At 42.8% G+C, this 16574-nt stretch overlaps 1 protein-coding gene across 1 annotated transcript; it reads left to right on the forward strand.

Annotated features, from left to right (window-relative positions):
• The first annotated feature begins 10082 nt into the window (after positions 1 to 10082).
• Positions 10083 to 16252, forward strand: si:ch211-195b13.1 (STKc_SGK domain-containing protein). Its single transcript, XM_018699917.2, has 13 exons — positions 10083 to 10352; positions 10896 to 10971; positions 11776 to 11854; positions 11951 to 11991; positions 12097 to 12154; positions 12250 to 12333; positions 12451 to 12582; positions 12690 to 12802; positions 12927 to 13050; positions 13165 to 13260; positions 13361 to 13516; positions 13615 to 13704; positions 14220 to 16252. Exons 1-13 carry the CDS (start codon positions 10283 to 10285, stop codon positions 14382 to 14384), a joined length of 1284 nt encoding a protein of 427 aa, XP_018555433.1. The 5' UTR covers positions 10083 to 10282; the 3' UTR covers positions 14385 to 16252.
• The last annotated feature ends 322 nt before the right edge of the window (positions 16253 to 16574 follow it).

Genomic DNA, 16574 nt, shown 5'->3' on the forward strand with positions numbered 1-16574 from the left:
ATGTGCGTATTTGCTGTCCTGAAGAGAGTTAGATGAGAGGGTCGGTGCCACTCTCATGTCTGTCCAATAAATCAGCCAGCAGCCAGTTAGCTTAGCTTAGCATAAACACTGTGAACAAGGGAAAACAGCTAGCCTGGCTCGGAAGAAAGGGAACAAAATCTGCATGAGAGTGCACGTAAAGCTCACTGCATCTTGCTTCGTTAATCCATAGAAAGAAAAAAAGTGAAGCCACTGCAACCCACCAAGAAAATAGTCCAGCACATGAAGCCCTGTGATACTACTACATGCCTTTTTACACCCGTGGAGGGATATTAATCTTCTCATCTGGCAAGAAAGCACACAAGCATTTTCCCACAAATATCCACCAGATTCTTTTATTCAGCTAACCATGATGGCATTATTCCACATCAACCAGTTATTTCCCCCTCTCTCATTTATCTTCATGCATATTTTACATTAATCTGATCTACAGCAGCTTCCTTTTACACAATACGTACAATACGACCAATAATTCTCTAATTCTTTAAGACAACAGCTCATTGTTGCTTGATGATCGTCAGCGACAAACAATCACGTCCTGAATCAACATTTCGTCTCTGTCACTCCTTCTCCTTACACTTCCCCTCCTCGCACTCTGCCCTAATTTAAATTACATGCAAATCTGTGGAGTCAAAACTGGCCTGCCATGTTTTATTCTTGTGCTTCGGCCTCATCGTGAAACACTCGGGCTGTATTTAAAGAGAAGCATCCCTGCAGTCGTTTTCTCAAGTCACACGATATCAATCTGTATTTATTTTCACTTTCCCCTTGTGAACTATGTCATGCAGTGTTGGTCAAGGTGATGAGCAGGCTGAAAAAATATGTTTGTTGGCGAAGTTGCTTCATTTCAACACCATGACTCAGTGAGTTTTTAAAGAGGAAGCCCTGCACTCTTCTTTTAAAGCTCTTTGTATGAGTGCATTTACAAACTTTCTGTGACCTCTTGTGGTTTTGAAATTTAAATAATTCTCATTAGCTGGTGGTGGGAGCAGTTTCAGTTTGCTCTGAAGTTAGAGTTCAGCAGCAGGGCAGGAATCTGTACATCAGAATATTAATAAAAGCAGAACAGAGGAGCTGTAAAATGTCTCACGTGTTAGATACGGATGTTGACTCTTGATTACTCAGAGACACAGATATGTTTTCACACAGATGATCGTCACACTCCCACCTCCTGACTGTGACTTTACACAGGCTGAGAGTAAAATCTGACGTCCATGAGGATTTTATGTCAACGTCAGGGAAAAACTAAAAACCTCTCTGGAGGTAAAACGGTTCTGCTGGGAATCCTTGGGTCCTGACATTCATCTGGATGTTACTTTGACATGTACCGCCACCTAAACATTGTTGGAGACCAAGCACTCCCCCATGGCAACAACACTCCCCAATGGCAGGGGCCTCCCATCACACCACCACACCACAAAAACCACTCAGAAATGTCTTGAAGAACACGACAAAGTCGGGTGGGGGCCTACAGGGATCTGGTTTGTCCTACATCATCCCAGCCAGGTCGACACCTTGGGCTCTTTGTCGTGTTTCTCAAGACATTTCTGAGCAGTTTTCGTGGTGTGGTGGGAGGCCCCTGACATTGGGGAGTGTTGCTGCCTTGGGGGGTGCTCAGGTTTACAACAATGTTTAAGTGAGTGGTAGTTAAAGTAACATCCAGATGAATGTCAGGACCCAAGGTTTCCCAGCAGAACATTGTATTGTAACGAGACGATCAATGTTCACTTCACCTGTCAGTGCTTTTAATGTCGTGGCTGTTCAGTTTATTCTCCATGTTTTAGACCTGCAGAAAAGCAGCATCTCAGATTTCAGTAAACAATAGCTCGGTAATTCAGAGGATCCGATTACACTGGGAGTAGAAATTTGAGCAAGGCTACACTGGCACAAATTTACCCTGATGCCGCTGACGGCTGTGACAAACTTATGTTTGTCCTACAATTCTTCACCACATTGTCTCAAGTGCTTAACAGGAAAATTATCCAGTCAGATGAAGTTGCAGTGTTTGGTTTGCCACCTGAAAACAAGCATCTTCTCAGACCAACATCCAAAAAGAGATTACAGCTTCAGTGGAAATCCCCAACTCCACCTGCATGTATAGTATTTCCTGGTTATGTGATCTGTTGTCATTCCTGAAACTTGCAAAACAATTTTGCTGGAAAAGATACTAGTGGGATGGTTGAAGGTGTATTATGATATGTAAACAATGAAAAAATAAATAAATGTTAAGATCTGATTCTTCCACACAAGGATGTGTCAAATGAACAGAATGTAAATGTTGTGTGGCCATGCAAAGCCTGTCATATTTATTTTCTTTAAGTCCAGATAAAAACGTGAGATTTAAATGGTTTTGTTGTCAAGTTGGTTAAGTCTTTGCAAGTCGAGTCTAAACTGCAGGAGGTAGCATGGCCAGCAGTTCTCCGGTCTTTGATATCAAAGGGTCACCACAGCTCTCTCTCTCAAAGGGCTTTGCTGAAACAGGTGACAAATTAAAGGACAGAGACAACACAAATGCAGATGGGGTAGTTTGATGAGTATGAAAATGAGGTGAATCATATGCCACAACCTTCACAGTCACCAGCTTTCAACCCAGTTGAAAACCTGCTGTGTGGGAGGACTTGGAGTGGCGTGTCAGATGGCACCCTCCACCACCACCACCATTAAAACATTTTTATTTTATTTCTCACCCATACAAAGAGCTCGAGTTCATTTTATTTGTTAAATTCAAGTTAACAAGTGAAGAGAACAGCTGAATCAAAGGCATCTTTATGCAGCATTTATTAATTATTTTATTGCCTTTTTGAGCTTTTCTTGGGGTTTCCAGAGTCACTGACTCAACTCAGTGATCTTTATCAAGGCCAGTGTTGCAGTCAAATAACTAAACCTCGAGTCTCAAGTCGAGTCTCAAGTCAGAGTTTGAGTTTTAGCACTGTTACTGATGATATGCACGGCAATCAGGATGTACTATTGTATTAATCCAACCATAAATATCGTACACTGTATTATTAGAGCCTAAAAACTGACCAAAAAGAGTCCAAAAAGAGTCCTCATCTCCAACTTCTAAGTGCAAATGAAGTCAATGCTCCGGTCTGTCCAGTCTTAGCACTAACCATTACTGACGTTATGCACATGAATCGGCACGTATTATTGTATTAAAATAGTTTGCGATATCTTGCGCCAAATCATTAAGGTTGAGTGTTGGGTTTTTGTACGTATGGTCTATATGAAAACTGCCTCACGATAACTTCTGTTGTGTTAATAAACTTAACTTGACCTGATCAGTGCTCAACTCCAAGTACTATAACACTGCTTGAGGCTGATGACTTAACAGGTTGTAAATGTAGGTAATGGATTCGTCAGTGATTTTTGATCAAGTGATTTTAGTTCATCCAGTTTCCAAAGCAAAATCATAATTTGATGCAGCACTTCACTGGGTAACAAATGGCATTATTCATCATCAATGATGCTGTTGTTGCTCCTGTTCATCAACCCCCCCACAGACCTCACTCACCACCACATAGCACTCTTTGTATCTGATGGCCTACAGCCCTAGGCAGGCAGCTAACAAAGCAATCTGTCAGTGTGACTAACCAGATAATTGTACCCGCAAAACTCCTGAGAGATGGTAAGTGAAGAAGGCAGAGGAGGCTGATGAGCAGCAAACGCATCACTTGCGTAGTTGTGGCCAATTAAGAGCAGATTTAAAAACCTCCCCGTCTGTCCTCTGTATTCCTCAGGTAGTTTCTGTGTCATGGAGACCGGTTTCCCCTCCGGTGGGACTCCCACGCTTGCAGGAGCTGTAACCAGACACCTGCTTTTGTTTTGTACAAGGCTCTCCAGGTGGATAAAAGAACAGATGAGGGTGGAGGTGGAAGGTGGAAGGAGGGGAGGGGGTATATAGGAGGAGAGGCAGGTGCGTCACAGATCTTTGGTTTCAGCTATTTGGTCTCAGCGCAGGCAGGACGATAAGAGGAAGAGCAGAGGAGGCAGACAGAAAAGGGAAGTGCAGCGGGGAAAGTTATTTTGCCTGTGAATCGAATACTTTTCTGACCAGAGCTGCAGCGAAGACGAAGGAGGACGGAGAGAGCAAACAGGAGAGAGGGAGGCTTATATTTTACAAGAGGGCTACATCTTTTCTGATGCACTCGATCACCTGAGCACTCTGCAGCAGACAGCCGTTCATTCATCAGAGACTCAACGCCCGATAGCAAATATAATCAAACACTCAGGAGGACATGAAGACCGGCAAGAAATCCTTCATAGGTAGGTGTTCCTTTAATTTAGTGTTGTGAGATGTGTGGGGATTAATGTGCAGCTGAGAGGCTGCAGAGGAGGATGCACCTTGAGACGTGTAACTTCTCCTCTCAGTCGTCTAAATACTGTCCTTTTTTGCCTATTCAACCATGTGACTCTTGTATGTTTATGACTGTTTACCATCCCCTCCTCCTTTTTGCATTCCCTCTGCTTTGCTTTGACGTCATCGCCTCCACTTAAATAGCTTTTTTGGCTTTGGTGGATTTAAAGCCACCATCTATAACCTCCTATGTCTGCTCCTGCATGTCTGGTTAATTTTGTAACGTCCAGCCCAGCGCCTGTCACCCTCCTCTCCTCTCCTCTCCTCCCTCCCTGCAGCTCCCCTGCTCCTCATCTCATTTGTCAGCTGAGAGGATAAAAGCTGCTCCCAAGGCCTTGACATTGTAACCGGGAACTGAGAGAATCAGATGATCCTGGTGATCGCTGACGGCCTGAAAAACTGTTTTGTTCCCAAGGATACAGGCACAGAAAATCTGAAAAGCAAATTTTCCCCTTTGTAATGCGTCCTAAACCTTAAAGGAACAGTCCCACATTTTGGGAAATACACTTGTTTCCTTTCTTGATGAGAGCTAGACAAAAACATCGATACCACAGCTAGAAGCCAGAGCCAGGCTAGCTTTACACCTGCTTCCAGTCTTTCAGGCTAAGCTAAGCTAACCAGCTGCTACCTGTGGCTTCATATGCACTGTACAGACATGACAGTAGTATCAATCTTCTTCATCTAACTCTCAGCAAGAAAGCAAACCCCAAAAAGTATTCCTTTAAGACTGACACCAAACCTGGACGTCTGCTTTGTAGTTTAGTTTGTGTTTCAGGGTGTTAGCCACAGACAGATGTACATATTTGGCCTCCGCCCTGTAGTCTTGCAAAGCCGGCATATAAACTTAACTTCACTCACTGTGCTCTGGAAACACTCAGGGAGCATTTCTGGGGATTAGAGGCATCATGAGCGGAGGTAGAACAAAATTACTTTCCAGGCGATTGAATCAGACTTCAACCAATTTGCAGATTATTATAAACTGCACCTCATCTGCTCACTGAGCCTTCACTGCCTGTTCTCAAAAGGGAAAAACATGTTAAGAAATTCCTTTTAAATGATCTAAATCAGTTCCTGAATTAATATGAAATGACAATAAATCATTCAGTCACACAAACACACCTCATGGATAATCTTTTGTTTAGTTCCTGTTGACAGTGTTCTGGAGATTTGAGGCCACAACTCGGCACTGGGTTCAAACTCATAACACAATGGCACTCATTGTCGTCATCGTATAAACCACTTCACACGCTTCATTGATTGGTTTGGTTTCCAGCCGCCGCACTCGATTGATTCTCCGCGGATGTTTTCCAGATGAAATATCTCACAGCAATAACTGACCTCATGAGGTTTACGCTGGATTTGCGGCAACTGTCAAAACTGAGCAGCCCATGAAACTGGATGTTTCACAGTGGAGGCTTTGCTGGCGAGTTAGCTTTTTGTGCTAGCCTGTGTGCTTCTGGGGTGACAGTGACAGTTTAGAGGCTTTTTCTAAATGTCCAGCAGCCTGTTGCTCTATATAGAGTCTTGTATATACACACAGAGGGAGGAAAAAGGAACTGTGTTTTATACGGGAAGTCAGATTCATGATGCTCGGTTGACATGGGAGCTACAGTTGGTGAATGAAAGTCTGGTGCTCTGAATGATGAAAAATGGTTTTCTTATCTGCTTCCTTTTCTCTAAGTTTGCAGTAATACACAGGAAATCTGCTGTACAGAGTCACATACAGCACTGGTATAAACTTCTAACTGAGCAAACACATATCAGACTGGCACTAATATCAGAGTGCATGGTGAAAAAACTCATCTTATAATCATGATGGTAATTATAGCAGTAACAGCAGTCACATTAAAATAATTAAATGAGGCTTTGTGGTTCCAAACAGGCAGGATCATCCCAACTTACTTGGCAGCAAATTAAAGTTAAAGTTAAGTTATCATGGAATAATTTGGCTGCAGTGTGTGTGTCTGAGTCATCGCACAAGAGAGAGCAAACATTTCTATCTGTTTTATTAGATGAAGCAGGCACATGAGCAGCCATCTAATCCCCGTGGAGAAAACAGAAAAACCACATCTCATCTCCTGCCTGAGAATTCAGGAGGGAGACAAAGACAGAGTAATTCTAACTCCGTATTTATTTATTTATTTTTTTCGTGAGCCAAAATCTGCTCCTCTCGCTGGAGGCCTGGGGCTGCCACTGCGATGCCGAGTAGACCGCCACCTCCGGTTGGCGTGTCTCTCTCTCTCTGCGGTTCTCTGTATGAGTAAGTGCTAAGCACTGATAGTACTGTATGTGAGAGAATGATGCAGGCCGCAAGCTCAAAAAACGAAAAGAGGAACTGCAAGGAGATGAGGTTTCTGCAGAACTCTAATGACACTGGCATGACTGTGTGGGTGCGAAAGGCTCCTCGGAGTCAGTCAACAAGACCCACAGTAATTAGAAATCCTGCATTCTCATTAGCCAGCAGACCTCCTCCCAGGCTTACAGTTGGTCACTGAGGACCTGCCTGTATGAGTCATTCACCCACCTTCTGCTGCCTCCTACCCACTACACTGGAGGTAAGAGCAGGTAGCAGTTTAGTATTCGATTAGCCTCATTTTGAGCTTCTCATACAGCTTTGAGTCTCACAGTTAAGCATCTAATTTTATGAAATATTAAAAACCTACTTTACTGCTGCTCTGGAGGCACTGGTAACTCACTATGTAGCATTTACAAGCTGTATATACACATGAGAGAGATGAACTGGGGCTAAGAGAGAGCCTGTACTCATGTGGAACAAGTGGCATCACCGCCACCGCCACTGCCGTCGAGGCCGGGGAGGGATGATCGACAGCTCCCCGTGAGAGTTAGAGAGGCTTTTACTGGATCCACTGGGCAGGTGACTCACACAACTACTTGTCAGCGAGCGGAAGCGCTGCTCAGCATCAATCACATGATTGGACAGAGCGATGGAAAAGCAGGGAGGCGGCCTTTGTGAAGGTGCTAAACAAAAACCTGATTAATGTCGTGTGAGAGAGAGACAGAGAGAAACTGCGAGAAGGCATTTCTGATGCATTTGTGGTGATCTGACACTTCCTACAGGATGGAAAATCTTTAATTTATGAGCATGAGAGCTGAAATCATTTGTTATTTAATCAGTTAATCAACTGGCATAAAATTAATCAGCGACTACACTGCTAATTAAGTGATCATTTAAGCTAAAATGACAAATAAGTGACATTTCCAGCTTCTTAAAGCTTCTTTCCCTTGTCTTAAATTACAGTAAAATGAACTCTGCAGGCTCTGAAAACAAAAAGACGTCATCTTAGAGTCATTTTTCCTGACATTTAATAGTTCACACCACCGATACAGAAAATAATCTGCAGATTAACTGATAAAAAACATCAAAACTTTAGCGGTAGCCCTGATCAACACAGGACAGATTTAGTCAGACTGCCAAGAATGTGAGACTCCTTTTCACACTGATCTATGCGTCACTTTTCTTAGTCAGAAAAAGCTTCACACTGTCAAAAGAGGAAGCACCACCACTTCAACCAGCTGTGATTTTGCTTTGCAGCACTTGACTTTTCCATCACATGTTTTGACTGTTCCGTCGCAACAGAAATGATGCAAATCAAAGACAGAAGTGGCATAGGAATAACAGGAACCACCCTGGTCATGTTTATCCTTGTGTAAGTTACCAGAGATGATGACATGATACACTTGAATAATTCAGAGAGAGACTACATGAGGTGAGGGAAAAAGCACCGCACAAAGCCTGAGAGGTGTCGGTGTCATGCAATTGGATCTGGTGTGTTTCTGTGTAAACAGAGCTGGAGCTGAGCTCTGAGTGCTCGATCAGGATTCCTCCTGGGTACGACATGATTCACCACTGACCTGCACCAGCCAGTTTCTGTTTGGGCCTACACCACAGATAAGGCACTTGACTTCCTCTTTCTTTAGCACCAGAACTACCAATCCCGTGGTGTCTCACTTCCTATAAATTATGCATGAGTGTCACATGTCAAACAGGGGACAAAACCCAGGAGTTCCCCACTGACACATGAATGAATCTCTAAAGCAGGTGTTTATGAGAACAGTACTGGAAGGAGTACTCAGATCTTTTACATAAGTGAAAGTAGAAGAGCTGCAGCGATGAGTCGATTAACTAGTTAGCTGATCAACAACAACAATAGGTCATCAATAGGGCATTTGTCTGTGTCAGAGTTCCAGTAAGTGCTTGTTTTTGCCACTGACAGACTCAGATTGTTATTATAAGTGTCTGACAACATTGTGGATAGGATATCTACAGAGATCGACCTTTTTATCAAAGAGGAAAATCCTTTTCGTTTAAGCAGAAACGTCCCCATATATCACTACTAGACTCCATTGACAAAAACAGTAATTTTACCGAGCAGAGCGCAGGAACTGCTGGATTACCTGCTCCCTGCTCCTTTTAGTTTGTTTGTGCTATTGTGTGACTTTCTGTAGTGGAAGAAGTATTCAGATCTTGTACGCAAGTAAAAAATACTACACAATAACACAAATAAACAAACTGATCGTGGCCAGCAACTGCTGTGCTCTGCTCGGTAAAATTACTGTTTTTGTCAATGGAGTCTGGTAGTGATATATGGGGACGTTTCTGCTTAAACGAAAAGGATTTTCCCCTTTGATAAAAAGGTCGATCTCTGTAGGTATCCTATCCACAATGTTGTCAGACACTTATAATAACAATCTGAGTCTGTCAGTGGCAAAAACAAGCACTTACTGGAACTCTGACACAGACATAGCGATGTTTCTGGTTAGATAAAAAGGTCTGTCTCTGTGGGAACCATACCCATAATGTGGTAACACTCACTGGAAAATTTTCTATGTGGCTCACTCTCCTCCTCTGGCAGTATAGCTATCTGCATTATGGCACAGTTATGTAACTTACAGGGTTAGTGGACCAGATCTCTGACAGCTGGACCGATCACTGCCTGAGCTTAGAGGAGCCTGATGTCATGTGCAATTTCTCTGAATTTACGTAATTCTGCCGTGTCAAGTCACCTTCAAAACCCTGACCTTATCAGCCCCAGGAATCCAGTAATTATTTAGAATGCAAAAGCACATGTTGATTTCTGCAAATTGCTCGGATTTATCGGCGAAATTATGTTCTCTAACCTTTATGTGGGTTACTGGGATCAGAGACTGCAGCTGTTGCAGGGTGGTGAGAGAGATGCACCAGTCGTGACATACATTTCTCCACGTCCTTTCAAAATAAAAGAGCTGCAGGGGAAGATTGGGAGCTGCCCATTTTTGGGTTTGTGTGCAGTCAAAAAAAGGAAAAGAGTATCAGCTTTGGTCTGCAGTTCTCCTCCTCCTCCATAATAACTGACTTCAATCCCTTTGTATGTGAAGCGATTACAGTCAGCGGGAGTTTTCCATTGACAGAAGATGAGGAGGAGGAGGAGGAGGTGGGAGTGTGAGGGGGGTCCTTCACCCTCCCTCCTCCTCCTCCTCTGCGGTGACTTCTCTTCGTCATCCACCCCCGCCCCCCCCCCCCCCCCCCTCGCCTTCTGTGCAGAGAATGGTTGCAGCGGAATCCCGTGACGTCACGCCTGCCAAGTGGTTGCCCTGGTTACAGCGGTTGACGAAAGAGAAGGGGGTGTGGCCTCACCCCTCCCCTCTCTGTCTCTCTGTACCACGTGTTCTGTATATATATATATATATAAACACTGGCCGAGGCGCTCGGTGGGCAGCAGTATCGCAGAGCGCAGCGCGGTCGGTTGAGCCCTGCGCGTTTTTACCGGGACACGACACGTTGAAGTCAGAGATAACTGACGACCAGAAGAGAACCACTAAGGAGCTATTACTTTCCGTTTCTGTTTTTTACCCTCTGTGTTTATATTGGATATTTGTTTATCGCTCAACATGGCCGTGACTGAAGCTGGATGTGATCTAACTTACTGCAAAATGAGGGGGATTGTAGCCGTTCTTGCCGGTGAGCGACATAATTGACACAATTATTACAGTACTACAATAGACAGGCATCAGTAAAGCCATGCATTTTTCAGCAAACCTTACTAACCGTGATATATTTATTAATATGTGTTGACTGGTAATTAAACATAACTGCAAAGTGCTTTTGTGTTCTACTTTCATATAAATATTGTAGAAAATCCACATAAATCGCTTGGAATAATAACAACAAATCTGCATAAAATTCGAAAAAAAAAGAGGCGGTTTGCGTTGCAATAAGAGTGTAGGATGGAAAATGCTTTGTTGGCCATCACTACTGTTGGTATCTGAATGAGTGACCCAAGTGGTTGCATAACCTATAAGCCCGCAGCATTAGAGGTCTATGCACAACACGCAAATCTACCCTTTAACAGGATATTTGGAACTCGCAAACTGCGGATTACACAGCTCCCAACACTGATATTTTCTTTTCTAATGGAAATCTTTGCATCGTCTGTGTTGAGTGATACTGTATGATGGGTGATGCTGATGTAAATGTCCCCATCCCCTCCCTCCCCTTTTGCAGCTTTCATCAAGGAGAGAAAAATGGGGCTGAATGACTTCATCCAGAAGCTGGTGTCTACCCCACATATCTGCCAACAGTAAGTATTTCCATCAAAGAGGATGTTCTGTTATGTAAAAATGTTGGATTTGGATGGAAAATTGGCTTCAAAATGAGGCGCAAAGAGCATCTCTGGGCATCAGTAACTTCCTGATCATTAGCCCATTCACCATCAGTGTGCAATGTGCCAATCCAATCAGCCACCTGAGTTTGGCAGGACATTCTGTGAAAAGTATAATCTGAGTCCAAGAAGCCAGGGTAAGAATAGTCCTTTCATGACGAGCCTGTTGACAACCTCTCCACTGCGTAATCACCTTTCCAGCAAATCCCCTCTGTCCCCTAGACGAGGATAAACCAATTATTACATGATACATGGCTTGGCCCATCACACTGTCCTGAACTCCCGCGGCCTGCCCTCCAGGATCAGGGTCTGGCGGCTGTTGGAAAAATACCTGAGCACCGCACCTGTCCCCCCTCCAGATGCTCCTCCTTGAGGGGGGAATAAAAAGGGCGTCTGAGCTGGACCCACTGAGTCCTGCAGAGCCGTCTGAACCCTCTTGTCATGGGGTCAGCGGCTTAAGCTGTTCCTCAGACAGGTTAGGTAGTTACACCCCGAGCCTTCACTAAACTTGACCTGTCTGGAAGTTTCAGACGGTCATTTACAAACCGACGGGGAGCATTCACTGAGCTCCCCAGGCTCAAAAACTGCTTTGAATCCTGTCGACACAAGTCAAAAATGTAATCCTCCAGACTGAATCAAGTCTTGAAAACATAAACACTGAGCCATACTGTAAAATTGTTAAAAACCCATCTTATAACTATGCCATTTTTCTTTTTCCCCCAGTGTTGAAGTTAACAGTCTCCTGAAGATTGATGAGAATCAAAATGAGGAGGTGGAAAATAGTCAACTTCCCGATAGTCCGGTAAGAAGACACTGTTCCCTGACTGACTGTGTGAGTCATTTTCTTTCCAAAACATAGCAGTGTATTCATTATTTCCTCCACTTCATTATCTTCTAGTTGTGCCGAAATTCCCGAAGTTCACTGGCTGAGGACACTCAGTAAGTATCCTTAAAAAATCTCCTTATTTTAAATGTCAGCAGCTACCATTTTGTTAAGAAACATGCAGCAAAAATCCTAAATTTCTGCCTGTTTCTCCACGTTAGGATCAAACCCTGTGATTTTGACTACCTCAAAATCATCGGTAAAGGCAGCTTTGGAAAGGTGAGTTTGTCTCTCTGTCTAACTTTCTCTTACATAACTCTTATCTATCGCCGCTGTTCACACCATCACTGATGCAAATGTTTGCTCTATGACAGGTTCTGCTGGCTCGACACAAAGAGTCCACCAATTACTATGCTGTCAAAGTGCTGCAGAAGAAAATCATCCTGAAGAAGAAGGAGGTAAGAGCCTTAGATGTGTCTTCACGGCTTCTTTAACTCAATTTCTATCAGTTGTATGAGATCAAATGCCACTAAGATGAATGAAGAGTGTAATATATTTTCTCCTCCTCCTCTTAGCAAAAGCATATCATGGCTGAGCGCAGTGTGCTGATGAAGAACATCAAGCACCCCTTCCTGGTGGGGCTGCACTACTCTTTCCAGACTACTGACAAACTGTACTTTGTGCTGGACTACGTTAATGGTGGAGAGGTAAGCCACAGTCTCACACCACCCAGAAAAACCTTGCAAAACTGAATCAGGTCACATTTACATCTGTTTGAAGTAGATGTTGACAGACTGTTTTTTTCCCTCTCCAGCTGTTCTACCATCTCCAGAGAGAGAGGATCTTCCTGGAGCCCAGAGCCAGGTTTTACGCTGCTGAAATTGCAAGTGCACTTGGCTACCTCCACTCCCTGCACATTGTGTACAGGTAATGAACAAGCCTACAGCACCCCCTAGTGGACAAATGTGAACATAATCTGGAAGAGGTGCTTAAGAATAACATATTAGCTCTGGTGCATTTTAATTGAACCTTTCCTCTTTTGTCTTTACAGGGACCTGAAACCTGAGAACATCCTGTTAGACTCACAGGGCCACATTGTCCTGACAGACTTTGGTCTCTGCAAGGAAGGCCTCGATCCCAATGGTACCACAACAACTTTCTGTGGGACACCAGAGGTACAAAACAAATCTCTAGACTGTTGTACATCCTCATTAGCAAAACAGAAACACAACTTAGGAGGATAAATTATAAATATTAGACTTTCATTGACTTTCTCCTGTTTCTCACAGTACCTGGCCCCCGAGGTCCTCCAGAAGCAGGCGTACGACCGCACTGTCGACTGGTGGTGCCTGGGATCTGTGCTATATGAGATGCTCTACGGACTTGTAAGTGAAACCTGTGACTTTACGCCTGTGCATAAAACTCCCCTGGTTGTTTTTATTCATCAAATAAACTCAATTTGCTGTCATCACTTTTGCTCCGCAGCCTCCGTTCTACAGTCGCAACACAGCTGAGATGTACAACAACATCCTGCACAAGGCTCCGGTGCTCAAGCCCAACGTGTCAAACGCAGGCCGGGAGCTGCTGGAGGGGCTCCTGCAGAAGGACCGCACCAAGAGGCTGGGAGTGAAGGATGATTTTGTAAGTGCGCACAGCTGACTCTTGAACTTACAAACCACATCCAGCTTGAGGCTTGTTTTCTATCAGTTTGCTCATCTAGAATTTTTCTTTCCCTGCAGCTTGAACTCAAGTACCATTCCTTCTTTTCTCCGATTAACTGGGATGACCTGATGGCCAAGAAGATCACGCCTCCATTCATTCCCTCAGTGGTACGTTCATACCAGGACTCTAACCAATAATAACGTTCATTATCAACTAATCATTTCATCTACTTAAGTCAGAAAATAGAGAGAAATATCCCAGGGCACTATGTGACATTTTTGTGACATTATATTATGGCCATACCAGCCATTAAGTTGATGTCTTAAATTGTTGTGCTTAATCCAACCAGCAAGCAAAACCTCAAAATATTTAGTTTACTGTCATCAAAGCAGAAAATATAAGCATTTAAGAGGATGCAACCTGTGATTTACACTTTAAAATGCCTGTGATAAAGTACCCTGTTGTCAAATTGCTGCTAGCTAACTGACAGTTAATTGTTTCAGCTCCACAATCATATAAAACACAGAACAGCAGCAAATCTTGACATTTAAAAGGCTGGAAGCAGATAATGTTTGAGTCATGAAAAATGACTTAAATCAGGTCCCAAACAATGTATTACATAATGCTTAGTGGTAATCAGCTACTAGTGTTCTTTCTAATTCCTTCCTCTTTCGTTTCACAGTCCGGACCCACAGACCTCCGACATTTCGACCCCGAGTTCACCCACCTGCCCGTGTCCTCCTCCCTGTGCACTGACACCCAGACTGTGACAAGCAGCATCAAGGAAGCAGCTGGAGCCTTCCCGGGCTTCTCTTACGGGCCTCCGGCAGAGCACTCCTTCATGTGAACGCCAACATCTCCGCCCCTTCTGTCCCTGGGAATGAACCAAGAAAACAGGACAAAAGCTCTGGATTAAGAGTCTTATTTTGGACGGGGGGTGGGAGAAGACCACACCGGAGCAGCTCTGTTACAAGTGAGCCCTGAAGAGGGGATCTAACGGACAACTTGGGCATGAATGGGGCAGATTTTGAGGGACGACTAGTGTACAGATGGGGACTCTCATGTTACAACACCACTGGCCCTCTCCTGCCTCATCCACCCTAAACTACAATATACGTGTGCCAAGTATGGATGCACTCTGGGGTCATAAAACATCATTCTCTGATGGCCTCACAGCTACTGGTAAAGTGACATGAGGAGAAGTGCCTGAGGTTCGAAAGGCAGTTTAGACAATAGCAGCAGCAGCACTGGCCAAGAAAGACAAGCCAGCTTTATCAAAAACCACACAACCACTTTCATTTGTATGGACTTTTGACCGGGGGCGATAGTTGTAAAGGGTGATGCCTTCATTACATGTCTACATATGTTAAAAGCTGTCTTTAATGCATTGTTATTCTCATGTGAATGCTCAATTGCACTTGAGGAAACAAGGGTCAAAAAAAGTGAAACATTTTGCTTTAAGCACCTGCAACTTTTGGATTAGACGGCTGCATATCTTTACACTTTTTATTCCATATCTCTACTTTGGACAAAGAAATAACAGCATTTCAGTACTCTACGCAACTAGTGATACTTGGACCAAACAGTTAACTAGGGTATGCTTTAACAACACTTTTTTTGACCGGTTTGTCCTCATAAACTGAAGATCAAAGTTTTACTGTACTGTGTAGAAGAAAAAGAAAAATTACATATATTTTATTGCAAAACCAAAAGGTTTTCCACGTTTTAATAACCACAAACGTTCACTGTTTACTTTTAATACAGTTCTGCATATATTATAACTGAATTCTACATGTTTCCTAGTATATATATGAATAGATTAAATGAAAATTGTACTTCCTGTATGACAATATATTTTATTTTTTCCAACTCCTTTTCATCTACAACTAGTGACTGTGTTCATCTATATCTGCTGTTTGCAAACATTAAGACAGACTCCTGTCATTGATTTGGAGAGTGTGATACAGAGTTCAACCAGCAATAACAGGCCCACATCAATGATAGCACACACTGTATATCGATCTTATTTGAAGTTAAAGTGATTGCTGTTTTATTGCAAACACTGCAGACAAACTATAGAATCTATGATTACAAATGTTTTTGTATTTATGCATCATGTAGAGAAGAACTGTGAATGTCTTGTGCCTGTCTAAGGCGGCCTGATCCATGTATACTGTATGTACATATCTTTTCCCTAACCTCTTGGTCCCTTTTCTAGAAAATAATATGTTAAAAAAAAGTGCTTCATTAACTTGACAAAGAACCACTGGGTGGAGCAGGCGCTGGCATTCAGCCACTGGCCTGCTCCATAATATGGTTCTGGAAAGTGCAATAAAATCTTGTTAACTCAAAAAAATAATTATCATTTGATCTCTTTAAGCAGAAGTGTAAGTTGTCATTTATGCTCTGATACTTAAACTTAAATTATTACAAGAGGATCTTCATCCAAACCCCATTGAGTCTCAATGTTTTAGGCTTTTTCATACAGAAGATGCTTTTTCAAGCCTGCTGAAGATAATATATAAAAATAAGGCAACACACAGTTCTAGATAATTTTCTTCCATATTTGGAAGCGTTACTTTTCTGTTTTGTATTTTTTATGTATATTTATTTTCACGCCACTGCTACTGTATAAAGAGTTTTAATTTACAAGATCAACTGAAATATTGAAATGTAATCTGTGTCAGAAATGGCAAATAAAATCTCTAAATTCAAGGCAAGTGTGATGTTATTGTTTGCAATGCAATGGATGCTACCTTTAAAGTCACCTACTACTTTTACATAATAAATTATATGTCATAGTAGGGCTGCAAGGATTATTTTCATTATTAAATAATGTTCAGAGTACATTGTCAATTAATCCAAGATGATATCTTATATCTTATTTTGTCAGACCAACAGTCCAAAAACCCAATGTTATTATGTTTATTATCGCATCAGACAAAGAAGAGGCAATCCTAACAACTGAGAAGGTGGAGTGATGAATTCATTCTTAAAATATGTTAGAGCTGAAACAATTAACAGAATATGAATTGCC

This window comes from Lates calcarifer, linkage group LG3, assembly GCF_001640805.2.
Source record: "Lates calcarifer isolate ASB-BC8 linkage group LG3, TLL_Latcal_v3, whole genome shotgun sequence".
Lineage (NCBI taxonomy): Eukaryota > Metazoa > Chordata > Actinopteri > Centropomidae > Lates > Lates calcarifer.

Excerpts from the sequence above, each read along its gene's own strand:
- si:ch211-195b13.1 (XM_018699917.2), top strand. The coding sequence starts at position 10,283 with ATGGCCGTGACTGAAGCTGGATGTGATCTAACTTACTGCAAAATGAGG. Across the intron at positions 10,972-11,775 it reads ACCCCACATATCTGCCAACA|TGTTGAAGTTAACAGTCTCC; the intron begins GTAAGTATTTCC and ends TTTTTCCCCCAG. Across the intron at positions 12,803-12,926 it reads TCCCTGCACATTGTGTACAG|GGACCTGAAACCTGAGAACA; the intron begins GTAATGAACAAG and ends TTGTCTTTACAG.